The sequence below is a fragment of the Neolamprologus brichardi genome, chromosome 7, assembly GCF_056152115.1.
Source record: "Neolamprologus brichardi isolate AB-2024 chromosome 7, ASM5615211v1, whole genome shotgun sequence".
Classification (NCBI taxonomy): Eukaryota; Metazoa; Chordata; class Actinopteri; order Cichliformes; family Cichlidae; genus Neolamprologus; species Neolamprologus brichardi.
The window spans coordinates 2,925,825-2,953,561 of record NC_142110.1 but is presented as its reverse complement, the minus strand read 5'-3'; the positions used below and the strand labels follow the sequence as shown (position 1 = coordinate 2,953,561).

At 42.8% G+C, this 27,737-nt stretch overlaps 1 protein-coding gene across 5 annotated transcripts in view; it reads left to right on the top strand.

Annotated features, from left to right (window-relative positions):
- Positions 1-27,737, top strand: part of fgd4a (FYVE, RhoGEF and PH domain containing 4a) — a 58,210-nt gene that overhangs the window by 14,983 nt on the left and 15,490 nt on the right. For 2 of the 5 annotated variants that reach the window (XM_087842828.1, XM_087842830.1), the window contains exon 2: positions 17,420-17,503. In XM_087842828.1, coding sequence (XP_087698954.1) covers positions 17,420-17,503 — 84 coding nt within the window. Of the gene's footprint in view, positions 1-5,418; positions 5,771-11,330; positions 11,458-17,419; positions 17,504-21,275; positions 21,449-27,737 lie in introns of those variants that run through there. The other 3 variants (XM_087842831.1, XM_087842829.1, XM_087842832.1) reach the window with 3 other exon arrangements.

The following is a 27,737-nucleotide window of genomic DNA, read 5'->3' as shown; positions in this document are numbered from 1 at the left end:
AGCCAACAGAACCACATCATCCGCGAAAAGCAGAGATGAGATTCTGAGGCCACCGAAGTGAAAGCCCTCCGCCACTTGGCTGCGCCTAGAAATCCTGTCCATAAAAATTATGAACAGAATCGGTGACAAAGGGCAGCCCTGGCGGAGCCCATCACCCACCAGGAACAAGTCAGAATTATTGCCGGCAATGTGAACCAAGCTCTTGCAACGGTTGTATAGGGATCGAATGGCCCATAGCAATGGGCCAGACACCCCACACTCCCGCAGCACCTCCCACAGGACATCCCGAGGGACACGGTCGCATGCCTTCTCCAAGTCCACAAAACACATGTAGACTGGTTGGGCAAACTCCCATGCACCCTCAAGTATCCTTGAGAGGATAAAGAGCTGGTCCAGTGTTCCGCGACCAGGACGAAAACCGCATTGTTCCTCCTGTATCCGAGGTTCGACTAGCGGACGAACTCTCCTTTCCAGCACCCTGGCATAGACTTTCCCAGGGAGGCTGAGGAGTGTGATCCCCCTGTAGTTGGAACACACCCTCCGGTCCCCCTTCTTAAAGATGGGGACCACCACCCCGGTCTGCCAGTCCAGTGGTACTGCCCCTAATCTCCACGCAACATTGTAGAGGCGTGTCAACCAGGACAGCCCTACAACGTCCAGAGCCTTCAGGAACTCGGGGCGGACCTCATCAACACCAGGGGCTCTGCCACAAGGAGTTGTTTTACTGCCTCAGTGACCTCGCCCCCAGAAATTGGCGGGTCTCTCCCCTCATCCCCAGACTCTGCTTCCTCCTCGGAAGACGTCTCAGTGGGATTAAGGAGGTCCTCGAAGTATTCCTTCCACCGCCTGACAATTTTCTCAGTCGAAGTCACCAGCGCTCCGCCAGCACTATACACAGTGCAGGTAGAGCTGAGATGCCTGACGGTTTGCCAGAATCTCTTCGAGGCAGTCTGAAAGTCTTTTTCCATGGCCTCTCGGAACTCCTCCCACACCCGAGTTTTTGCTTCAGCCACTGCCCGAGCCGCATTCCGCTTGGCCTGTTGATACCTGTCAGCTGCCTCCGGAGTCCCACAGGCTAACCAAGCCCGATAGGACTCCTTCTTCAGCCTGGTGGCTCCCTTCACCTCTGGTGTCCACCATTTGGTTCGGGGCAGGCACCAACCACCTTGCGGCCGCAGCTCGATGCAGCAGCTTCGGCAATGGAGACGCTGAACATGGTCCATTTGGACTCAATGTCCCCAGTCTCCCCCGGAATGCTGTTGAAGCTCTGCCGGAGGTGTGCGTTGAAGATCTCGCGGACTGGGGCCTCTGCTAGTCGTTCCCAGCACACCCTCACTACGCGTTTAGGTGCATCAAGTCTGTCCAGCGTCCTCCCCCGCCACCTGATCCAACTCACCACCAGGTGGTGATCAGTTGACAGCTCAGACCCTCTCTTTACCCGAGTGTCCAGAACATATGGTCTCAACAGGGGCAACTCCAGACTGAGACAGAGTCCAGCCGCTCTCCAGGAGACTGGTTCCAGAGCCCAAGCCATGCATAGAGGCGAGCCCGACTATATCTAGCCGGTACCTCTCAACCTCACGCACTAACTCAGGCTCCATTCCATGTCCCTATTGCCAGTCTTGGCAGCCGGGGATCAGTCCGCCAGGGCCTCTGCTCCTGGCCGTCGCCCGGCACACAATGCACCCGACCCCTATGGCGCCTCCTGCGGGTGGTGGGACTGCAGGAGGATGTCCCATGTCTCGTTGGGCACCCTCCCCGGGCCTGGCTCCAGGGCGGGGCCCCGGTAACCCTATCCCGGGCAGGGTAAACTGTTCCCTCGATGTTTTCTTCATAAGGGTCTTCAGAATTGCTCTTTGTCAGGTCCCTCACTCAGGACCAATTTGCCATGGGAGACCCTACCAGGGGGCAAAAGTCCCCAGACAACATACCCCCTGGGATCCCTGGGACACACAAACCCCTCCACCACAATAAGGTAGCGATTCAGGGAGAGGCAAATCTATCGTCTGATCTCGGAAGCTAAGCAAATCTATTCCCCTTTTGTTTAAATAACTCTCCTTGGATTGTCTACATCATGCACAAAACGCTGCCGCTGCGGGCCTGAAGTCCTGCACATCTGTGCTAATCATAGATTAAACATGAGGCTTGTTTTAAAATACTCGCTGTTTAAATTAAGTACCTTTTTTAGATTTGACATTACTGTCCCGTAGCTTTTACTTGCAATTTTTATGGTTCTTAAAATTGGGACCAAAGACTTCCTTGCCTTGGAATCCGCATGTGTCTTTGTATTTTGGTGTGTGAGAGTGCTGATTAAACTGACCTGTAATGGCTTCTGCAGTAAATGGCCAGGCAGTAAACGAGAATACAATTATCTCTGTAGCACCGTGATTTCCTGAATGTGGTTCACGGACACACAGAATCCGCAGGAAGCACTACACACTGCGTATATTGAGGTCTGGATGTAGTTATTACTCTCTAGGCCTTCCAGTCACTAATTACTGTTTTGTTTAATAAGGCCCAGCCAGACTGTGTGTTTCAAGGTGTGTCTGAGACTAACAGCGTGAGCAGGTCATTTCATGGAAAACTTGAAAGTATTTAATTTTAATGGGTCTTCATGTCAGGCACTGGCTGTGAAGAAATTATACAAGACTTGAAAGAAAAAGACATTAGTAAGACACACTGGGCAAAGGGAGATGAAAACAGGAGCGGACAGGAGAACAGAAAATGGGCCAGAAGCGCCGTGACTGCCTGTCTGAATTAATAAAGACACCACAAGAAGGAAGCTTACAACAAATACGGAAAAGTGCCCACGGTGCACAATGCTTTAGCGTGGGTACTGAACACCCACAGTGCAATATTGTGTGTGCATCACACATTTCTTAATAGGGGGAACTGCCACGAGGAGGGTGGAACTGTTTGTGAAAGCAAACAGTTCTCTATACGTGTAGCACTTAGCATGGCCGGAAGGTCATTTTGTCAGACAGCAATGACATTCTGAGAAGTGTTCTTTCTCAACGTGTCAACACTCCAGTCACCCCGACCACAGCATATATCTGTCTGCTCTGCACTTTTCTGTAACTTCTGATGATCAAAGTGACAAGATGTCTAATACTGGCACATGTCGAGCTTCTGTTTGAGAGAAGCCCACCTCACGCCAATGGAAAGAGTCTGATCTCACCACGAATGCTTTCTTGTTTCACTCTTAGTCTTCAGTTGAAGGTTTTAATCCTGACGTGGTTCTTTAAGGGTTTGTGATGATATCTGAATTTATTCTAAAACCAGCTCAGAATTTTTTTGTGTGAGTGTGTGCATGTCATCAAGCTAAAAAAAACTGTTAGTTCCTGTATTTCAACTTTCACAATTTTGTGAGACTGAACTGCAAACATGAAAACCTCCTACCCTTTACTGTGAACTTTGAGCTTTTATCTCTAAAACTGTTCATATTTCCATTTGAACCCAAATTCCACAAAAACCAGTAATAAAAAGGCTTTTTAACAGACACTTTCCAAAACGAAAGTTACCTTCATTCTGGTTGGGTTTCACTCTGGAAGAGGTCACAAAATTAAGAGTGAACTTGACAATGAAAACCATTGAAATACATTGAGGTATGGCTTTAGCTGTTTGGGTCCCTCTTTCACTGATAATGATACTGGAATAAATAAGTGAGAAGGTTACAAAAAAATACTTATCGGGGGAATTTATAGTTAATAATAAATGTTAGGTGGACCTTTCATAGCCAGAGTGCGTGTTTATCTCAAAGGTGTATTACTGGCCATAAACGACCTTGGTTTTAAAAGCTTTGCGCTGCTTGTCGCACAGGTTTTATGAAGTCTTTGCACACTCTGTGGGAGAGAATTAAATGCTTCTAAAAGGTGTAAATGAATGCCTTTGATAAAGCGTTTCTTTTTCCAGGGCTCGCAAAATCGCTCGCAAAATCGCTAGCACGACTAGCCCGGGGCTAGCCATTTTTCTGTTCGGGCTACCAAAATCCATCTCAGCCCTGCCCGTCAGGCTGTCATAGGAAGAAAAAATATGTCAATGCTTTTGCATTCTTTGGCAAACGTAGCTGTCAGTATGTGACATATTGAAATTGCGTTTGAATTTCCGCTTGTTTTTTGCTTGACTTTCACTTTGCGATGGCGCAAACTGTGACTAGAGAGCGGCAGCTACTGACTGGTGAGTGACAGATTAATTGCGCACCAATTCCTCTGACAATAAGACAGGTGAGGGTGAAGAAGGGGCAGCCAATCAGAAAAGCCGATTACAAAACGGAAAAGTTATGACAAATCAGGCTACAAGGCAAAAACAAAAGCGCAGCTTTTTTTGGTTTCATGGACAAAAGAATTTCTGTGGCTGGAATATGACGAGCTAAATAACATAATGTTCTGCCGGGTGTGTCTTGAGTTTCCCTCGATTTCTGAGTTGACAAGCACCTTTGTTACTGGGACCAGTAACTTTAAAGAAAGACCAGATTAGAACCCATGAGAAATGCAAGAAATGCATTATTGCTCAGTCTGCAGCATCTTTCCCAGAACAAACGCCAATTACAAAAAAACTACTAAAAATAAACCAAACACAACAAGAAGTCCAGAAGAAATGCAGAAGAAAAAGCTGTTTAGAACAGCGTGATGTTGCAAAGAGTGAACGACCTTTGGCAAAATGTAGCAGCCTTTGCAAACAAAGCAAATGGCCTAGATCTTGGTTCCACTTGCCTCTGACCTGTGACTTCAGTGGAAATGTCAGATTCAGGATCTGACACAGTTCTTACAAGTTCATAGAAATTTCTGTTCAATTAGAACCAAATATTTGAGTTGATGATTGTATTTTTTTACAGTTTGTGTTTTAACAATTGTTTAAGTCAATCAAAAAATTGTCCTCTTTTCTTCCAGGCTACTTAAATTTATTTTGGGCTACCAAAAACTGAAGAGTGTCTGCCCAAAGGGCTACCAGAGATTTTGAAATTTTGCAAGCCCTGAAATTTTCTAATCTTTTTGTAGCACGCTTCCTCTTGAGGCACCATAGACACTGATTTATTTGGCACGTCTATGAACTGAGTCACCCTTATCTTACCTCAAACCTGCATTTTGTGTCTCGCTGTCAGTCTGAAAGCTGCTGAAGTTGACAGAATTTTTCAAACCACTATGTCAGGCTTCTACTTTCTTTACACAGAGATCAGTTCTTCATCAGCTCTCTCTTCAGATTGTCTTTCTTACGCCTTCCACCCAACCCCACCCTCCTCTTTCTTCACAGCGGGGGGTTGTTGCATGTCACACTCTCCACCTATATTGTGCTATAGCCACCAGCAGCAGGGGCGGCAGATGAGTATGGCCATTGGCTTCTTCCCCTCTCACCGGCCCTCCCCTTACCCGACACAATGGGTTCGCTTGTCCATGCAACACGCACAGGCATATGCAGAAACACATTCACACACACAGAGGGGGCTTTACTCTGGGGCTGAGTATCGTTCCCCCACCATATGCTCCGTCTCCGCTGGAATGTTATTATCCTCATTTGCTGTAGAGAGAGCGGAGCATGAGGTAAAAGAAGAAGGAAAGCGTGAATAGGTTAGGCTAAAGGGCGACTGGGTGTTGAAACGTATCTGTGTGAGGGAGAGAGAGAGAGAGAGAGACCGTGAAAAGGAAGGGAGGATGCAACCGATGCAGTGAGGCAGCAGTTTTAACACCAGCCTCAACCTGCTACTGTGAGCGACAGAGCACAGGGAGAGGCACAAGGCACCTTTTTATCCTCACTGGACACAGCCTCCTCTAAGGTCAGTGTTTCTCTCTCTCTTTCTGTCTCTTTTATTTTTACCCTGGTTTACCAAGCAGCACCGGCTCCCCGCATCCGTCGAGCTCACACTGTAGCCGTAGGGCGGTAGGTTCACAGAGCTGACAGACAAAGTGTGTGTGTGTGGTTCATAACCACAGAGAGTATGAAATGCTGTTTGCTATTCTGCACACTTACACATTAAACGCCTGCTGAGGGTGATGGTTACCAATGGGAGGAGCACACATCACAAAAGACAAACCTGAGCTCTCACCACAGGATGCTGCTCTGGTGGGTGCTGTAGCTCAGTGTGTGTGTGTGTGTGTAGCTGGAGAGGACTATTAATCTATTCATTTTCTTTAAGGCAGTGCCAACTGAGCCTCTTTAGACGTGCACACATATAAAGACTCTTAAAGTCGGTAAATGCTGCTTCAAATTTGAGCTGTGGGAAAATAGGTGAGGCAGTGTGTGTGTGGATTTTGTGTCACCTCGTACAAACACAGCTCTGATTTGTAGTCGTCCTGTCTTGTCAGCTGTACTCTGATCTTATAAAAGTTTATGTAGTCTGAACTGCATGTAGTTCCCTCTAAACTTCCTAAAAACAGCAAAGTCACAAACTAATAACCAATAAAACTGTTGGACCAAGGATGACACTCGTGCTTTGACCTGAGTGGCCTCTCTTCATTCGTGTGCTGGGTGCTATCAGCGTTACTCTTTAGCTAACTGTCTTTACAGTTAAAACTATTAAAGTTGGCTGCACCAAGCTACACTCTGAGCATGGCTGCCGAGAAGAGGCAGGGGGGTTGTCAAAGCTTGTGCATTGATTGGGCTCTTCAGTGTGTCTGTGTGGTCCCAGTAAGAGGGATCCTCCAAGATCAACGAGTAAATCCAGTTCATTTCATTCGTAACTCTTCTCCCTCTACTTGCATGTTATCTAAAACAGTAGACGCATTAAAACCGAGTTCGATCTTAACTCACAGGGAGGACAACTCGTCAAAAGAAGAGATATGTAATGTGACCAAAAATAGCACCAAGCTGAAGAGAGCATTTTTGTTTGTTTTTTTAAGAGAAGTTAAAAAGAGGAAGGAGAATAACGAGCCGTGTCACAGTGAATAAAATGTACATAACTCTACAAATATGGCTTACTTTGATCACGTTTGCAGCCCTGTTCTGCTCTCAAACTAAATGTGCTGTGTCATTGTCCTTGGGACGCAGTGCTACCTCTGCTGTAATAAAGCTGGTTGCCTTGTCATTTTATCCTCTTTTTGTGGAGCAGTTTGTCCTTCTGTTAAGACTCTTATGACACAAACCACAAATGCTGATGCTGCTTTGACACTTTATTGCAAAGCGTCGTGAATGCAGACGAGCAGAAAAGCAGGTGACCAAGCTCATTTGATCTGTGGGTTTAAAAATGGAGTGTGCAGAATGAGGAAGAAAGAGGAGGGCAGAAAATTAGTAGCATAGTCAGCTTGGTTATAGAGGAAGTTTGTCACGTTAAATGTTATTCATTGCTTTCTATCTTTCTCTTTCTGCCTCAGTACAGCACCAGCCTTGGCTCTGGGCTCGGCTGCAGGCTTGCTTTCAGGATTGCAGGGGTTTTCTGTGCATTCCAAGTCTGTGCTGGGAATATGGGCTCTGCTGCCAGTCAGAATGGCTCATTCATGCTGAGCACAATGATCCCGTTTGAGGCACAAGTCCTTACCCACGCTGTTTGATTGGCAATATATTCAGCATCTATTTACTTCATCCATTATGCATTGAGTCAGATCTGTTTGGCATTAATGATTCTCTCTTGTTTACTCTCTGCTTGAGGCATAAGAATAAAAGAAACTGAGACAAACAAAGATATTTAATGAACGAAGACATCGTTTGGAGCATAGAACAGAAATGTGCAGATCTATAGAGCTGAGCACATTTGCTCCCAAAATATTGGCTAACAAAGAACAAGAAGAAAACTGCTGACGTTAGCTTGTCCCACACGTTATAGTAGATTCTAGTAGTAGTTGGTCACATTGTAACCTCACGACTCTATTTCCAGATTAAAATGAATCACGTCTATTGCATTACTGTGAGAAGCTCTGAACTGTTGCTGGCACGACCTTCCAGAAATGCCGCGTGCCGTCGCTCACCTTCTGTACACGGCGTCCGTACAGTCTGTCGCCTCGGGCTGCTCGGTGCGTAAGAACAACAGCCACATTTCACTGATTTAATCGTCGTGAACTGAAGGCAGCATCAGAAGAGCAATAACAACTTAGTCGTTAGCGTCAGTTTGTGGGAACTTCTCATGTGGTTATTTTTGGATCTGGAGCTACAATTAGGTTCAGGAAGTCGTGAGATTTTTGCCAAAGTGTTGTAAATATAAATGTTATTAATAGAAATCTTTTTTATAAAGGAGCGGTTTGCAAGGAATTTAAACAGAGCTGCTTTAGTTGAAGAACTAGTTAAAGGACTTTAAGACATTTTTGCCTTTTTATACCCAGGCTGATGTGCTGCACAGAGGTTTCCTCTTTCACAAATCCCTTGAGATCCAGTTGATTTAGGCTTATCACGAAGAGCTTGTCGTAAATAAGCATTGCTGTTCATTTATGAACATGCAGGTCTCCCAGGACTCGGTCAGGCATAGTAATCGGGCAGACATGCTATTGATTGGCACATTTGGGAGCTTCTGCCACACCAGCTGTGATCTTTCTGGGTTTTTTTAGGCAGGTCATGTGGATGAAGGAGGAGATGACAAGAAAAATGAGATGACTGTGATGCAAAAGATGCTGTGAAAAGAGGCACACAGAGGAAAAGACTGTGGCCTGTTGATGTTATCACAGACTGCAACAGTCAAGCTCTGCCTCAGGTCTCAGTGATTGTAGCGTACACTGCTGTGTGGATCTCAGCCCTATGATGCTAACTTTATTTTTCTTAGCATCCCTGGTTGTGGTATAGCTATTTGGATCAGTTGTGGGACTTAGTGTCTGCCATCTGGCATGACAAACATGTTTAAATGGTCTGTTATAATCATTCTTCTCCAGAGAATGATTATCCCTGCAAAAGCAAACAGGAAGCCTATAGTTTCCATCTCTTCCTGTCTCTATGGGACGGGGGGAAGGGTCCGTAGTGTTGTTCAGCTTGAGGATTGTAGCACATCCAGTCACCCAGTTGGCCTGCCCTCATTAGACATGGGCCGGAGAGCATGTTCAGATCATGCTTATCTTCACATGCTGGAGCTTTGTGGGGTGCCTGGTGGTAAACAAAGAGGCGCAGTGATGTGCAGATTTTATGAGGGAAGAAGTGTGGCATTTTGTAGCTGAAAACAAAGACTGTGACAGGTCTGTGATGTCAGCAAAAGCAGCACAGGATACTGCATTTAGCAGCCGAAGAGTCTGTGCTGAAAGAGAAGCTAACAACAAGAGGGAATCCCAGCTTACAATCCCAGTATTGACGAAGATGAAACCAAGCCTGACAACATGGATGATGCATTCTGCAGCTACTTTGTGTCAGGGGTAAATGAAAGCCCAACAAACTGGCATTAAATTCAGGTACCAGAAAAATCAGCTTATTCTTTTAAGTGTTACATGGACAACAAACGACGTCAATTTCCCACGTTTGCACCGTGAGCTGGAGACGCAGGGTCTCATCTGGTTGTCTTGAATACACAAAACGCTTACAAGGCCTTTTAATTTTCACTCTATTATGCCTGTGACAGAAAGCCATCACTCTCTGGTAATTGTCCATAATGGAAGAACGAGATTGAACAGAGACAGACGCATCTGGTCTCTTTCAGTAGCCTCTGGGTCAAGCAAGAAAAGCTCACGCACGTTTTATCACCACCGTGAACATACGATTAAAGGGGCGTGACTTGGCATGCTAATACATTCACGCTATTCCATTATTTATGAGTTACATCTGAATAGCAGTTATCTCAATCTAGGGCAGCCTTGCATATTAAGCTTAGCTTACTTTGCTTTCTTTGTATCTTTTTGGTGGATTTTCTTTTGAATAATAATCTCTTTATCTCATCATTATAGAATCACATCAGCAGTAGGGATGGGGATCGTTTAGGTTTTATCCGATACCGGTGCCAAACCGGTACTTTTGAAACGGTGCCGGTGCTTAAACGGTGCTCGAACCGGTGCTTATAGAATGGAGAACACAAAATTGGTCCAAAAACCTCTCATGTTCAGCTGTTTTTTTGGTAAAAAGATAACAATGTTAGCCTTTTCTGCAGCTATGGGGCATATATGGTATCACTCTTGGCTGGAAGCAGCTTAAACAATGGAAAAAACACAAACTTTGTCCAAAAACCTCTCATGTTTAACTGTTTTCCACTTTTTCTTTGGTCATTTTAGCCTTTTTGTCCAGGGTGAAGGGAGTATCTGCCATCAAACAAGAAGACAGCCGCATGTAGCTATGATGATGTTTGCTAGTTCACCTTACATGCATTAATGTAATAACGTGGTTAGCCTACTCAACGTAAATTACACACGAACAACATTAAGCTACTCACGCAGAGAAGAACGGCTGCTGCTGCATCATCATCCTCATCATTTCTGCTACACTGGCAGGGCTAGGGGCCAGGACTCTCCTCTTCGGGTTTTTGGGGGATGTTGCTAACTCCGGGTCGATAACAGGCACCACACCCGCAGTAGATGTGCTCGGTGTGAGGTCTCGCAGCAAGCTATCAAATACGGCGCATTTCTCGGCTTTTAAAAAAACGCTATGCGTCGCCAGGTGTTTCATCAGATTTGAGGTGTTACCTCCTTTGACAGTATCACAGTATCAGCTTAAAGCACTTGTTGCAGCTGCTGAGTTTGCATCTTTTGCTGTGAAGTACAGCCAGACTTTGACCGCTTCTCCTTGGGCATTTTTAATCTGTAGCTCTGCTCTAAAAGAACGTACGTACCTGGACCCGCCTACTATCCTCGGAAACGTAAAATGATTGGCTAGAATCTAAAGTGTATCACAGCTCAGGAAAAAAAAGCACCGAAATGTGCGCTGCTTTTCAGTCTGGTTACTACTGATTATGGATACCGGTACCCATCCCTAATCAGCAGCGTCCTCTCTTTACACTTATATATATCAGGACAGTCATGCAGTCAGTTTAAGGTGAATAACATTTTAGAGAAATTAGCAGGGTGGATCAAATGTTCATTATAATGTAAAATGGGTTAAATAATGGGTTGTAAAACAATTTTGCATGACCACAGATGACTAAATATGAACTGTTACAGTTGGTTAATTTTTATCTCTCACTTCTCCATATCACAGTCACTCCTTTTTCCACCTTTCTTCACCAGTGATTTATTGCATTTCTTTAACTCCTCCTTTGCTTTTTCCTGCCTTCTCACTTTCTCCTCCCTCCTCGCCAACTCTCAAAGCATTCTAAGGGAGTCATGAAAGTGACCGTGAATAAATATCTTGCAGGGCGACCTGTCCCTCCTCCCTTCCTGCAATTGTCTGCTTCACCAGGTGACTCTAGTTTCCAGGGAACCGGTTTGTGCAGTGATACAGAGACTCCAAAGCTCTCACGGGTACACACACACGAGCTTACCAGCCAAGAAGGAAACGTGTGTGTGAAGACCGGACTGTAATTTCTCATAAATATGGATACTCCTGAATGGAAAAGACACTATAGGATTGATAACCAGTCTGTGTTTACCCAGCCGGGAAAAACACAACTCTTTTTGGGAGGAGTGCTGGCAGGTAGTGTAAAAAATTTACTTTTTGTTTTTTTGTCATATTTTCTGACACACAAAATAAATAAAGTGTCTAAAAATGAAAAAGTGTTGGTGAACTACGGATTAAAAAAAGCTCTAGAGGAAGCGCTGCCTTTACCACAGAAACCCAAACACACAGGTGACTGTTAGATAAGTGAGTGTGAGAACAGTCACCTTAGAAACATTTTAGACACACAGCCTGCCTGTCAAGGGAAATTATGCAAGAATCTTTTCAATGACCTTTCAGAGCTTTTGTGTGAATGGTGAAGCAGTGGCGTTTATTTCTTGCTCATAATCTTACCTGGTGCTGCAGAGCTTTAAATGTTTGCTGTGCTGTAATCGGAGAGGTGTAGCACACAAAAATGAACTTGTGGCAGATTTTTTCAGCTACACAATATTTGTCAGCAGCATCAGTTAACTTTGCTGTTCTTGCAATAATGTTTAAAGATGGAGAAAGATAGAATACCCTCATTTTTAGTTTAAACCATCTATAGTTTATTACACGTCCTTATGTGAATTATACAACTGCAACCTACAGTGTTGAAGGCTGGCGAGAACACAGGTGGTGACTGTGGGGTTGGAGCTCATTTGGTGTTTTCAGTCACAGACGTCTATCAGAGTTAGCACCACAAACCAAAACTGACCTGATAAAAGGTTTGTTTACACCACTTTTTGATCATTAGATATGACATGTCGCATACGCAGATGCACATTTCTGAAGTTCAGATAAATGCCACGACTAACTGACTGAGCAAAGGTTACTGTAGCTGTCAAGGACGAGGTGGCAACATGGTAGCATTAAAGTTTGGTAGTGCAGAGAGCTGCTTAGAACAGCGGTCCCCAACCTTTTTTGGGCCACGGACCGGTTTACGCCCGACAATATTTTCACGGACCGGCCTTTAAGGTGTCGCGGATAAATACAACAAAATAAAACTAGTACCGGTACCGAAAAAAAGAAGATTTATTCATAACACACGTGAAAAGACCCAGGAAAACCGAGTAAACGATAAAAACGATAACAAAATAACGCTGAAAACCGATAAAAACCCTGAAAACCATACACGGCCCGGTACCAAACGACCAAACGATCGGTACCAAACGACGGTACCATGCGACCTGGTACCAAACGAGGTGGCTGGCTTAGAACATAACCCTTTAAATTAGTTTTTTATTTACTTCGACTGCCAAGAGAACAATTTGTAGCAGTTTGCCTCCCGTGTTGTTGAACATCAAAGGCACAATTGTGATTCCGTGTAACTGTAAAACAATCCAAATGTATCAGCAGCAGTATTTACTCCCTCACACCTGTGTAGTTTATGTTTACTGTAACTGGCAGCTTTCTTCCAAGAACCACGGACGAGGTCTGCTCAGCGTTCTCACTTCCTCAATCAGTCATTTTAATAAATGCTTGACTTCCTGTTATTGTAAATCTGATTCCTCCTCACTGGCCAATTCTCTTTCTCAGCTCCTCTCAGTAAACTCGTCGTTATCGCCGCCTTAACAGGAGACTATAAATATGACTTCTGGTTTCATTGTCACTATTGAGACTTTATGGCGACTCTCATCCCACATCACATCCCAGATCCTACCTGGTGACCAGTGTTCACTTTGTGTGTGGATTGTGCTGTCTCTGGGTCTGCTAAGGTTATCAGTTGTGTTATGCTTGCTGCCTTTGACACCGTAGACCACAATATTCTAATTTCACGATTACATGATGTAGTGGGTATTGGTGGAACTGCACTTAATTGGTTTAGGTCTTATTTGTCAAATAGAACTTTCTCTGTCAGCCTTCTCGGTTACGAATCGTCTTCTGCTCCTCTGTCATGCGGCGTCCCACAGGACTCAATTTTAGGGCCTCTGCTCTTTTCACTGTATCTATTGCCTCTGGGTTCTATCCTTAGAAGGCATGGGATCTCATTTCATTGTTATGCCGATGACTGCCAAATTTATTTGCCACTAAAACACAAGGATGGCATCTCCATAAAACTTCTCTTGACATGTCTAGATGAAATTAAAGCTTGGTTGGCTCTAAACTTTTTAAATTTTAATGAAAAGAAAACAGAAGTGTTGGTGTTTGGACCCAGTGGTCCCTGTGAGTCCTCCTCTGTTGTTTTAGGACCCCTGGAAGTCTATTTTAAACCTGTTGTTACTGACCTTGGTTTTAAGTTGGACAGTGATTTTAAATTGGACACCAAATCAGAGCAGTGGTGAAGTCCAGTTTTTATCATTTAAGGCGACTGGCAAGAGTAAAATCTTTTCTTTCGAGGCAGCACCTTGAAACAATGATCCATGCTTTTATTTCTTCCCGCCTGGACGACTGTAACTCACTTTATGTGGGGGTCAGTCAGTCGTTGCTCTCACGTCTGCAGCTGGTTCAAAATGCGGCTGCACGACTCCTAACAGGAACTCGAAAAAGAGAGCATATAACCCTGTGCTAGCCTCTCTGCACTGGCTGCCTGTGTCTTTTAGAGTTAATTTTAAAAATTCTTATGTTTGTTTTTAAATGCCTCCACAGTCTGAGCTTCTTCATCCCCACACACCCTGTCGGTCTCTCAGGTCAGCTGACCAGCTGCTCCTGGAGGTACCGAGATCCAGGAGGAAGCTCAGAGGGGGCGGGGCCTTCTCTATTGTGGCTCCAAAATTATGGAATAATTTGCCCATGCACGTTAGACAGGCCCCTTCACTGTCCACTTTTAAATCACGTCTTCAAACCCACTTTTATTCCTTGGCTTTTAACCTCAGCGAGACTTAGTTTCTCTTTTAATTGAAGTAGTTATTTAATGAGTTCACTCTTCTTTTATTTGGTTTTTACTTATATCTTATGTAATTTTATTTTACAGTTCCAATGTACAGCACTTTGTGTCAGCTGTGGTTGTTTTAAAGTGCTTTATAAATAAAGTTGATGATGATGATGATGCTTGGACTTCTAACAAAAAGATCATCACATAAAAAAACAACAACGGGATGTTAATGAACAGGGAGGGGAAGCTTTAGCGTCAGGACAGATGCATGATGAGTACGTCAGTAGAAGGGCTGGTACACTTTCCTCCATCAGTCATCAGCCACATCTCACAAAGCTATTTCTCTGACCTTTGTGGCTGCGTGTAGTCGCCAAAGTGTGAGGCATTTTCTCTTTTGAGTTTATTCTCAGTATTGACATCAGAACACATCCCCCCACTTAAGGAAACAATAGGAACGCAGTGACTCTGGTCACACGGCTAAGAGTTGGCCGGAGGAGGGGCCTCCATAGGCTGACTCTGTAGATGTGTACATAATGCTTTTCTTAAGCTGCTTACATTTGTTATATTTTCAGTAGGGAACTCGACTGGGGTTTAACTTGTATACTGTTAAGTAAGTGTGTGTGTGTGTGTGTCTTTGAACAGCAGGCAGGCCTGTCATGAGGAGTCCAGATGGCGGGTGGAGAAAGCCCTCCTTTAATCCATGCGCCAGGATATTATACCCCCCTTCACTCTCTCTCCCTCACACACACACACACACACACACACACACACACACACACACACCGTCATCTGTATTTCCACCGTTTGCACGACCCCCCATTGAGCTACTCTACTATTGGTTTACGTACCATTATCCACGCTCCATTATGTCGGCTCGCTCCACTCGCTGCTGCGTTGTATATCCTGACTGACGCAGCACTAAACGCTTGTACAGAATTGAGTTTGAGAAACGATAAGCGAGGCATGAATGTTGTAATACAATTCAATTCACTTGTGTAAGAGGACTCATTATGTTAGCCTGTCATGTATTATGGAGGGATATGATTTCTTTTATCTTTTTAATCTGTGTAGTTTCCTGACAGGCTGAAAACATAGCAGGATGTCAACACCAGTTTTGCAACTGAAATGAAATAGAAGATGATTTACCACAAAACTATAACCTGTTTATAAGTGTAGATTGCCTTCTTTGCCTTCTTAGTCTGGTCAGAAGTGACCACAATCGAAAAGGGTTGAGTGCTAAGCCTTACTTAGCAACATGCATCCATTTACAATATGATTGCATCTGATAATGAATTAATTAAATGCACAACAAGCCATATTATAATGACAGATAGTTGCTTTAAAAATTCTCAGATTTATTATCTTGCCCACAAACATTGGTGAGATAATCATTTTAAACAGGCAAGTTTTATAGATACTATATTAACACCCATACTGCTCAATAAAGGGATAACTTCTCCCCCGGTTGTTATTATGTTAGTGCTTCTGTAGCTTTATTTTAACAGTGGTGTCTGTTAGAGGTGGGAATCACCATACATCCCACGATACGATATTATCACGATACTTAACGCACGATACGATATTATTGCAATTTTTAAAAATATTTTGTGATATTCAGATTCTGTACATAAAGGTAAACTTTATCAATATTCATTTTCTCTAATATCAAAGTCTCACACTCAGTCTTTCTCTCATTTCAGTTTGATTGTTGACAAACTGAACGGTTTGTATTACAGTCTAGTCCAACTTAACTGAATCAACCATCTGGTACAATTATAGCTATTCTGAACTATGCAGTTTATGAAAACTATGCAGCCCCTTCAGCAACTGAAGAATTTGAAAGTAAATTAAAACGAAATATAATTTTACATTAAATAAAAAAAAGTTTTAAACTGAATTAAAATAAAACATGTCTTAAATTAAAATAAGTAAACTGTCACATTTGGACAGTGAAGGAATGTCAGGATTCTTGCTCAGAAAAAGGATCAACATGCTCTGAAGTCAGAGGACAAAAAACCTTTTTTGTAACAAAATATCGATTTCTGCTGTCCCTGTATCGATACATTATTAGCAAACAAAATATCACGATGCTACACAGTATCCATTTTTCCCCCACCCCTTGTGTCTGTGTGCGGTGACATCGTGTCATTCATGGAAATACAGTTTTCTCCACAACCTCTGAGCAAACATGCAGTTCTTTTAATTTCCAAATGTTTAAAATCATTATCAGTTTGTTGCATGCTGATGGTACGTGACTCGTTTTCAATCAGTCATATTGTTCCGCTGTAGTGTTTACAAAATACACACTGATGCTTTCTTTTTAATATTTCTCCAAAACATTTCTGCGGAACAAAAAACCCGACTGATTGGCTTCATTTCTGTGTGGTTAACTGGAGGGTTGAACATTGTTCGATTTTCATTGAGAGTTACCTGGATAGGCAAGATTAGGAACGAGTCGATCAGGAGGAAAACACAGGTTGGACAAAGTTAGGGAGGCGGGGCTTAGCTGGTGTGGATATGTGCAGAGGAGGCTGGTGGATATGTTTGGCAGTGGATTTTGAACATGGAGCTGCCAGACAGAAAGACCACAGTGAATATTTAATGATGTAGAGGAGGTTGGTGTGACAGAACAGGGTGTCTGTAGAGGCGATGATTACATCTGACTGAGGGCATAGGTTTGTGTTTGTGCTACTCTGCTGTATCAGAGTTATATCTATATGTGTGTGTGTGTGTGTGTGTGTGTGTTTGGAGGCTTTGGAACGCTCACGAGCTCTTCATTGTTTTTACGACTTGCTATTTTCTCTTTAATCTTTTATGTGCATATTAAACGGCTGTTTTGAAAGAGCGCTTGCTCTCCCTGCTGACGATGGCCTACATCTCACAGACAGACTAATTAGGGTTTCTCTCTCCAAGGGCTTATATCCTCCCTTTCATTCTCAAAACAAACATGAGTGTACTCCAGATCTTGATAAATGCAGCTACCACAACAGTGCTTCAGATCTCACAATCTCTCCTGATCATTGTATAAGTTTATTGTGGGCGGGGTTTGATCTGAGTCGGTGGATTTTTTACATAAAATCTGGGGAAGCCTCAAACTGTTTACAGCTTCTGTCTGATATGCAGGTCAACCTTTAAAATAGACTCTTAATCTACACAAATTCTGTCAACTTATTTTTATTCTAAATCTTGATCTCTGTTGTGTTGTAGAGAGGAAGGGCAAAGCTACCTGTTTCCAGTCGGAGAACACTGAAGAGCAGACCTGTGTGGCGGTGAAGATCGAACAGTCCACAGGTACGTTACAGCACCTCCATTTATCTTTACGGTCTTTCTCTCAAGTGCTTGCACGCAGACTTTTAGATATGTTAGTATTCATATCACTTTGTCCACTTTGTGCATCATCTTGATTTTCATTGCCATGTTCACATGTCCATCGTCTCTTTTCAATCAACACCTCTGATTTCCACACATTTGCATTCAAAGTCAATAGACTACATGGATTTTTCAGCTTTGCCAGACCTTCTGGATCTGAGTAAAATCAGTTAACGTGCACAGTGAGGACAGAGGATGATACTGTGAAGGACACTATGAACACTCCTTCCTGTGACTCTCTGCTATGCAGGGGTGTGAAAAACGCTGCGGGTCGCTGCTCTATTTTTATATCAGACTCGTGTGTGCGCTCACGCTCGCAAACATGCTTGTGTCTCACGGTCTGCTTCTTTTGAATGGGCGCTTACCTCTGGCCCTCTGTGTCTTCCTATTCTTCATTTTCCTCGTTTTCTCTTCTTTCTAGTTCACGCCTATACGTCCCTCTCCTTTTTGCACCTGGGTTTTCATCCAGGTTTGTTATATTATCTAGTCTTTCGAAGCAGACTCGTGGGGTAATCTCACAACGGCCCTCAGATTAGAGGATGATGCAAGCTTAATCTGAAGAAAGTCTGGGCAGTTGAAAGCCCCAACTCCAAGCTCACAGGACTGGCTGTAATTGTTACGTGTCATTCTGTCTGTCATGTGCTCTCACACAGTGTGCATTAGCACGATCGGATCATTGAAAGCCTCGTCTGTAAAAGTGGAGCCAAACGTGCACAGCAACGACGCACTCTCAAGCTGAAGGGTCGAGGTAGTGCTATTTGGAGTGTGTGCGTACATGTGTGCATGTATGTTTGTGGCTTTGAAGCAGTTTGTGTGACTTTGTCTCAAAAGCTTTCGTTTCACAGCTCAGTTTTTCATCAAATAAATGTAACAAGAACGATCATGCAGAACGCCTTTGTCCTTACAAAGGATGTTTACATGCACTAAGTAACCAGGGTATGCTTGTCCAATTTGTACACTGATCAGCCTAATATAGTGAAAGTTGTCCTGTTGTGTTGCCAAAACAGCTGTGACCTAAGACACAGGACCTGTTCTCAGCAAGGTGCTGGCTCGTTGGATTGGCATGTGGGGAATTTAAGGTCAGGTAACAACTTCAGGTAATTTTCCTCCAGCCATTCAAGCCACATGTTTTGCAGTGCAGAGGAGCTTTGTCATGGTGATAACAAGGGGAGATGTGTTTCTGCTGCAGAAATGTTTAGGTGGGCGGTATGTATCAAAGTAACATCCACACGAATGAACCAAAAGGTTCCCAACAGACAAGTTTTTTGGAGTTTTATTGTTGTGGCTCATCAATGGATGGTTTTGTTTTGTGCTTGGAGGGATTTGCATACGTGACTGACAGGATGGATAGTGGTTCTTGAGTAAAATAATTATATTGAAAGTTGTGCTAGAATAAAAAAATACAGTCACATTTATCACTGAAATATTTGTGCAAACCCAGAGATGGGCAGTAACGCGTTACTTGTAACGGGATGTTGCTGTAATCCGATGACTTTTTTCAAGTAACGAGTAAAGTAAGGGATTACTATTGCAAAAACGGTAATTAGATTACCGTTACTTTCCCGTAGGAACGCTGCGTTACTGCGTTACTAAAACCGTGATTTTTTGCGAGAATGTCTCATGACAGTGACGTAAGCGAGTGCGACGTTCGTGACAACAGCTGTGTGCAGATCAACAATGGATCATATATCGAGTGCAGAGAGAGTATGAGCGTGCAGCGTTTAAAGCGTGGAAGTACTGACCTTACTTTGAGTTTGATTCCATAAAAAGTGACAAAAACATTAGTGTCCGTTGTGCGTGGGAAGAAAACTTCTTTTTACAGCGAAAAAACCCCTAAACTTCCAAACAAGCACCGAGTGCACAATGACGTAATGGGAAACTCACAGAGAAACTCGCGGATTCTTCCACTGACCGCTGCACACCTGCACCAGGGTAACCCTCCGCCTACCCCACTCCTGCTTTACAGGTGAAAATAGAGCAACAGGACTGCTAGTCTTTGACTTTATTTATTTTCTGCTGTGTTTTACTTGCATCTATTTGAAAGACTGAGTGTAAACACACAAAAAATATTTTATTTTATGTGCTGGAATGTGCAGAAAATAGGTTTAAATATTAAACTAATTTCTTCCAGTCAGAGAATGTTGCAGATAATTAAATTTTTGCTTGATGCATAAAGTTAAAAGATTAAAACTAATAAAACAAGTTTTAAAAAGAGACTTTTCCATTTGATTACATTTTGTATGATGATTATGCAGAAAAAGTAGAATTGGGCTGAAAGATCTATCACTTTATCACCTATTCAGGTTGTAAATCGTAACTAAGTAACTAAGTAATTAATTACTTTTGAAAATAAGTAATCAGTAAAGTAACAGGATTACTTTTTTAGGGGAAGTAATCAGTAATTAGTTACTGATTACTTTTTTCAAGTAACTTGACCAACACTGTGCAAACCTCACAAAAAATCACCAGGACTCCAAACAACATATCAGGGTGGAAATTTAGAGCGAGAAAACTTTCAATTGTTAATAAAAATAAATATTTCTGAGTAGTCACAGCATTCATTTAAAAAAACCACCAACTTTGTTTTTTGTCAGTTTTCTACAAAACGTACAAAAGTAAAAACAAACAAACAAACAAACAAAGCAAGGTGAGCATGACGGGAGTTGTGGTTTGCAGTCTTGTAAAGACAGATAATTTAACAGGAGTTGAATTTATACTGGTCCAACTAGTTTATTAATGAAGGAACAAGATAATGCTCATCACTCCCTGCAGTGCGTTTACATGTTGCAGTAAGCAAGACGTCAAGACTTGTTTCTGTCAGAGGTGTCAGCGTGACTTAAATTAAGGCTTCCTGTGTTGTTGTTGTTTGTTGGGGTTTTTTATCTGAAACCATGTGATGGTTCAAAGCTGATACATAGCAACGCAGATCAGACCAAGACCTTTTCACCACATAGACACCAGGGAGCAGCTGTGCAGCACACGTTAGATGCAGAACATGGAGAAGACTGAGTTGCACTTCCCAGTGGAGACTTCTGTAAAAGGTACATTTAGTTTATTCCCATAATTCCTTTTGTGATGCTCTTGCTTCATTTTAATGTAGCCTCATTTTGATATTTAAGAGGACAAGCTGATTTTTGGGGGCTTCGATTAGATTTGAGGATGACAGAACTGCAGTGAAGCTGTTTTGGCTGCTTTTTCTGTGTTGGCTGTCAATCATTGATCAGGTGCTTCACTAATAAGAGACGCTGATGGAGGAAGAAGTGCTGTGGCTTTTTGAAAAACAAGTTTGTCCTCTGCTAGTGGTCCTGTTTCGCTTTCTGCTGTTTGCTTCATTGTGTGATTGTAACAAATGGGTTTCACAAGTGAGAGGAAGCTGGAAAACCCTTCAGTGTACCTGAAAATAACAGGATAATTTATTATTCCATAACTTTAAATTACATTTATTTCTATTCTCTGAAATTTGTTATTTTTCTGGAAAAGTGTCGCTCTGACAGGCATTTGTGTCTGTTCTCTTTCTTTCTATGGATTCGAACCTTTTAAGGTCTAAGTGTGCAGTTCCTGTGAGGTTAAAGGTACAGAGTTCATGTGAAGGTGTCTTTGTGCGCGTGTGTGTGTGCAACTCTCGGTTTGTGTGAATCGGTACTTTTTAAAAGCCACTTAAATAAGGGGTGTGTGAGCGAGAGTGAAGGAGGAGTCTTTTGCTGCCCTGTAAATCTCCCTCCTGAGCTGAGTCATTCTCAGCAGCACCGCCTGGGAAGATTACACGGATGCTAAACTTCCAGCTCTTCTGGGACACACACACACACTCAAACACACAACAGTAGAGATCGACGTTGCAGCTGTTTTCCGGTCTATCTCAAACACAGGGTGAGTTCATTCACTGGGATTTTGTTTTTTTCCAAGCTTGGCAGAATAGTTCATCCTTGGATTGTCTCTGCTGAGTGTAGTTATCGAGATATAGTTTTCTTCTCACGTTTTGTGTTAAATAAAACTGTGTGATCACACTTTAGTGACAGCAGTCTTTCACGTTTTCATGCCCATGCTGCTCTTTTATCTTTTATGGGAGTGTTGCAGTGTTTACACTCCAACCTGTCTGAGCCTTTCATACAAATAACACAGGAGTGGCCTACAAACGCACTTTACACATGAATTTGCAGTTGCAAACTTCATCATAGCCACGTAAGGACTGAAGCTTGACAGATGTTTCTAAAGGCTGCTGTTCACTTCAACTCATTTTTTATCCTCATTCTTCCCTCATCTTCCTTGACTTTGGTGTGGAAGCTCAAACTGTCTTTTAAATGCCACAGAGTTTACAAAGATGAAGCAGAATATATTAAAATTAAAAATACTCAGAATTTCCTGGTTGATCACAAGGACATTCTGTCACACCCTCGCGGTAATGGCAGAAGACGAAGCCTCAGTTTCAAGCTATGTCAACCACTCCTCTGCTTGCGCACAGTCGGGTGTGCCTTTTGTTTTCACCTCGAGCTCTCACACCTAAGAATCAGGACATATTTTGCCTCAAGAGGGCCAAAAAGAACATGACACGCAAGAAGAGACGCGGAAAACATAAAAGTCAGGTCGGACAGGTGTGCTGTCAGGTGACGGTTCTCAAACAAGGTGGAGTCAGGTGGTAGAAATATCTTGAACATTCGCATAAGAACAATTAGGTCAGCTGTAAATAAGCAAGATGTAAAACTAGAAAAGCGGCTCATCTTTGCTGTATTAACATTCCCGTGTTGATTTCCTGGGAGCAGCTTTTAGTCTCGATACAGCGGCATGGTTACAGAGGTTTGTGACTTCTGCAGCTGCACTCAAAAGTTGAAATTTGAGCTTTTGCGTTAAACATTTGTTGTATGGTGAAACTTTGTACCAACTGGCACCTTTGATAATCCATCATCTTCTCAGTTTTCATGCATGCCTGCAAACCTGATGTCATGCCCATTAGACTTGTTAACCTTCTAAACTAAGAGGGTGAAAATATACCTTTGGTATCATCTGGCATCATGGGTGTGTTGGCATGGTGATTTTGGTACCGGTGATCTTTTTTTATCATTTATGTCCAGTGTTTCCTCAAATCTTTCCATTTTGCTAAATGTTATTGAGTGTTGTAAATCTACTTGAAACATTATTAAGACAAAAAAATGTAAAAACAAATCATTGTGATGTTGCTGATAAGGTTTCAACAACAAACTGGAAGAATGTAGTGTGCCTGGAGCTATTTTGGGAATTAGTTTGGATTTCACTATTTTCGGACTTTGCTTGTTTTCTTGTTGCGCTGAAGAGATGGATTTTTTCAGCGTGTAGTAAACTTAATTCACCCATTCAACAAATCACTGCTGGGATTTTCCACAGTTAATCTAATGTTGGGGAACCAGTTCTGATATAAGCTCCATCAGACGGTAGAGTCACACTGTGAAGAAAGATGCTGTTACTGGGGAAACTTCTGAAATCAAGGATTTGTTGTACTTTGTAAAACCAGAAAGTTTTCTCCGCTCTACCTCTCATGCGTACTTACGCTTTGCATGAGCATTTGTTAATTCTTCTTCTGGCTCTGCAGCTTTGAATTTATTGATATTGATCCTTTGGGCTCCGTGGAGTATGCAGTGAAATGTTACATTTTCTCAAGGTAAAAGGATAGTTACCATGGTTACAAGCCTCGGAATCTTGCAACAAAGAAACAAGTCAAGTCTCGGTTTGACTAGTCAAGTCTTCACTTCCTGGATCGAGTAGTGATCCAGCAGTGTTTTCAGTTTCTAGTAAAAATAGATTATCTGTTTACTGTAAAAGCACAACAGAACTGAGTGGCAGGAAATGTCTTGCTAAAACACAAAAGTTATGAAAAGAAGGTAAAGTTCATCCTTTTTGTGTTCGCATCCACCCGATCCATCTCGTACTCCAGACAGCAGGCCGCCTCCTCCGTCACACAGATGAGGATTAGAATCAAAGTGTTTTCGCAGCACGCTGTCTGGCTGCTTCTAATTTACTGCACATGGCTGTCTGTTGTGCCAAGACAGTTTTAATGAGAAGGTGCCAGAATGAGTGCGTTACCAGCAGCGGGACTTTCTTCCCAAACACTAGTTTTGAAAAAACTTCCTTTTCAGTGTAACAGCTCTGGTTGCGTTTCCTCTACTGATCGAGATAAGAGGTTAAAAATAAACGATGTGACTTAAAATCTCGACATCTAATCTTCTTCTACATAACTGACAGCAAAACATCGAAGCAATTTCAGATCTATATCTTTGTTTACATCTCTCTTGTCTTGACACAGTCTACAGATATATTAAGTGTTGCTATTCAGGTTAAAGGCTGCAATATAAAGGTGATTCAGACGTGAGCCGCTGTGTTTGACGTGGTTACTGACAACCCCGGAAAGCAAAGCTGGGCTGTGGACGCTGGACCTCCTGTACTCAGGAGTCAGGATAAATGCCACATGCGAAATGCAATTTGCAGGCAGACTTCGTTTCAGACCGTGTACTTATAATGTGGTGCATAATGTTTTGCAAGATGTTTTTTATGACCTCTAATGTGGCTGAGAGTGGAAGTCAGGCACCTAATCATGAAAAATTCCTGCGGCCTGCCTTCATAACTGATTGGTATTTTTTGGGGCCATGTTTAGAAAGAAAGCCCTCCCAAACACAGCGTGGGACCGCTTCCAGTCAGACAGTTGCCAGACTTGTTGTCTTTAATTACGGTCCACCCTTTAAAATAGAAATTGTGACTGTATGATTTTGTGGTTACTCTTTTTCTCTTTCCCTTTAAGATTGGTAAGATAAAGATTACTCTAGTAAAGACCAATCTGGTGCTCCAGGAACCAAGTTGGCACATAGTAACAACATTTTTGTAAACAAGCTGCATTTGGAGAGGTACTCCAAAGTATATAGTACATTAAGCTCTCACTCGAAGACCAGGTTACTTCCCCTAAGGATACAAACAACACTTATTTCCATCATCAGCTTATCAACTGTACTGTATGTCTGATTAATCAAATGTAGTTATAACATAGAAAAAAAGATGAACTTATATCTTTTTGCTTGAAAATTGGTACAGCTGCAAGCCCCTGTGCAACCCACCTCCAACCCATCTCCTCCTTTTCATGTTTTTGTGTCTTAATCAGTATCACGATTGTCATCGCTGACGTCTACCTTATTCAGTGCTGTCTCCTGGCTTTGCATATACAACAGAACCCAGTATCCCAGAACAGAGCCATCCCAATACAGCCAACACCCAGGTCAACAGGTATACCTGTTCAGATATATCTAATCAGCCGATCCCATGGCAGCTTCTCAAAAGATTTAGACACATAGACATAGTCAAGACGACCTGCTGAAGTTTAAACCCAGCATCAGAGTGGGGATGAGAGATGACTTCAGTGACGCTGAATGCAGCATGGCTGTCAGAGGGGCTGGTCTGAGTATTTAAGAAACTGGGATTTTCCCACACATCCATCTCTGGAGTTTAGAGAGAATAGTCTGAAAAAAGGGAAACTGCCCAGTGAGTAGCAGTTCTCTGCTTGTTGATATATCAGAGGTCAAAGGAGAATGCTTCGAGCTGATAGGAACACAAGAGTAACTCAAATACCCACTAATTACAGTAAAGGTCTGCAGAAAAGGTGGGGTCACAACATGGATCCATCTTACCATACACCAGCGGTTTAAGCTGGTGGCAGTGGTGTCATGTGTGGGAGATATTTTCTTGGCACACTACCAGCCAAGCATTGTTTAAACACTACATCCTGAGTGTTGTTGCCGGCCACATCAATCCCTTTCTGACTACAGTGTTCTTATCTGTTGATGGCTACTTCCAGCAGGATAATGCACCGTGTGGCAAAGCTCAGAAAATCTCAAACTGGTTGCTTGAACGCGACGATTAGCTTACTGCACTCCAATGGCTTCCACAGTCACCACCAGTGTTGGGGAGTAACGGAATACATGTGCCGCCGTTACGTATTTAAAATACAAAATATGAGTAACTGTATTCCGTTACAGTTACCGTTTAAAAAGGTGGTATTTAGAATACAGTTACTTTGTTGAAATAAATGGATTACACGGCGGTACTTCCCTGTTTCATATTGTGGCGGGTCAGGACTGTTTGGGTTTTGTTTGACAGCTACGTTCTGTTGTTCCAGGCGGCAGCGTTACGGTTGCCATGGTTACAGGGTGACGCTCTCTCTCTGCGTGTTTCCTGGGTGAGCAAGCGCCTTTTTGTTGTTGTTGTTGTGCTAAGCTAACAGGCAGAATGCTACAGGTATAGCTCTAAAGAATGTAGCATCATGGGCAGTGTAGTCCGTGCTGCAGGGAGAATGGACTGCCATACCCGTTATGTGTCTGTGAGTGAGGGAGGGAGAAAAAGGAAAAGTACGAGCTGTCATCGAGCAAAAACGGGAGCTGGAAGCATGTAAATATAATAATAACCACTGCAGCCAAGAAGAGAGCCTGACGAGCCCAGTTGTAAGTAAGCTATTAAGACTCGACTGTACACCGTGTTCGTGTTTTCCTCCAAAAACAATAAGTTCTGTTGGAGCAGCCTTTCAACGCCTCTCTCTGTCTCTGCTAGCAAAGTTGACCCAGACAACAAAGTAAAGCTAGTTTTCGGCTACGAGCCGACACAGAACCCACCGTATTAGCCAGAGGTCCCTTTACTACGGTTCGGAGCCGCGGACCTTCAGTAACAGTAATAAATCACAGCAATAGTACATTCATGTAGTTGTAAACAGCATGATAATATATTAAGTAATCCAAAGTATTCAGAATACGTTACTCTCATTGAGTAACGTAACGGAATACGTTACAGAATACATTTTGGGGCATGTATTCTGTATTCTGTAATCTGTAATGGAATACATTTTAAAAGTAACCTTCCCAACACTGGTCACCACACATCACTTTTGGGATGTGACAAAGATTCATATCATGGATGCACAGCTGACATGCACTTATAGGCAGTTGATCAGCACAACCTCATGATGCCATCATCTGTGAGGAATGTTTTCAGCACATTGTTGACTCTATACCACAAACAATCCAATTAAGCCCTAGCAGGGTGTTCTTAATAAAATGTCCAGTGACTGTGTTCTTAGATATAGTAATTTTCAGTTTATCTTTTGCTCTCTTCATTGGTTGATCATTACAGCCACTTTACTTTACATGTTTGATTATTTGAGTGGCAGATATATTTCTCTTTTTTTAGACATGATGGGACGGAGTCTGTAAAGAAATGAAGGTCCTTCCTCAATGATTCATTTCAAAGATGAAACATTTCTCTGTGCATGTTAGCATCCCTGACTGCCGGAAACATGAAGTCCCTTCTTCACTTTCGGTAATAACAGACTGACCGAAACCAGAACAAGCACAAATTATAAGAAGTCCAGGTAAAGCATGCATCCTTGGATGTGCTTAACTCTACAACTTCTGGAGTAGATTGTAGTTTACCAGTGTCAGAGCTTTATGGAAGCTACATCCAAGCTATACATCAGCTGGTTTACCTTTGCTAAAACACACACACCCCTTAAATGGAAGCTAATGTACTAACAGCTTATAGAATAATGAGGGTCTTCACTCTCTCAGCAGTGTAACTCCATATTTGGACATTTGCTTTAACAGGCTGCTCCTTCATACCGTGTGTGTGTGTGTGTGTGTGTGTGTAGGTGTGTGTGTGTGTGTGTGTGTGTGTGTGTGTGTGTGTGTGTGTGTGCTTGGCGAGGTTAGAGAGAGGTCGAGTTAGGCTACTGTAAACACTGCCAGTCTGTGTCGCCTGCTCCATTAAGTCGGTCTGCCAGCTCTATCTAAACACTGATGCCGCGCCATCTGTGGCCAGCTGGTTGGGTAAAAAGTCTCACTGGTGCTGATCATCAGCTGGATGATTAACTGGGATAATCAACTGAAGTGTATGACACCCTCTGTGTGCTCTTCAGCTGTTTATGGCACTTAATATATGATGGGAATGATTTTTTCCTTTACAAGGCGAATTGGAGGAGAATATGTTTGCATATCTGTTTCTGGAATGGCACGTTGGTTTTTCAGGCCGCCAGTAATACTGAATAAAACAAGACAGAGGTTGTTATGAAAATTAAGGTGTAAAATTCAAGTTCTGACTCAGATATTATATTTCAAAATAATCCATTCTTAATAAAAAACGTGTGTTTTAGCATAGTTCA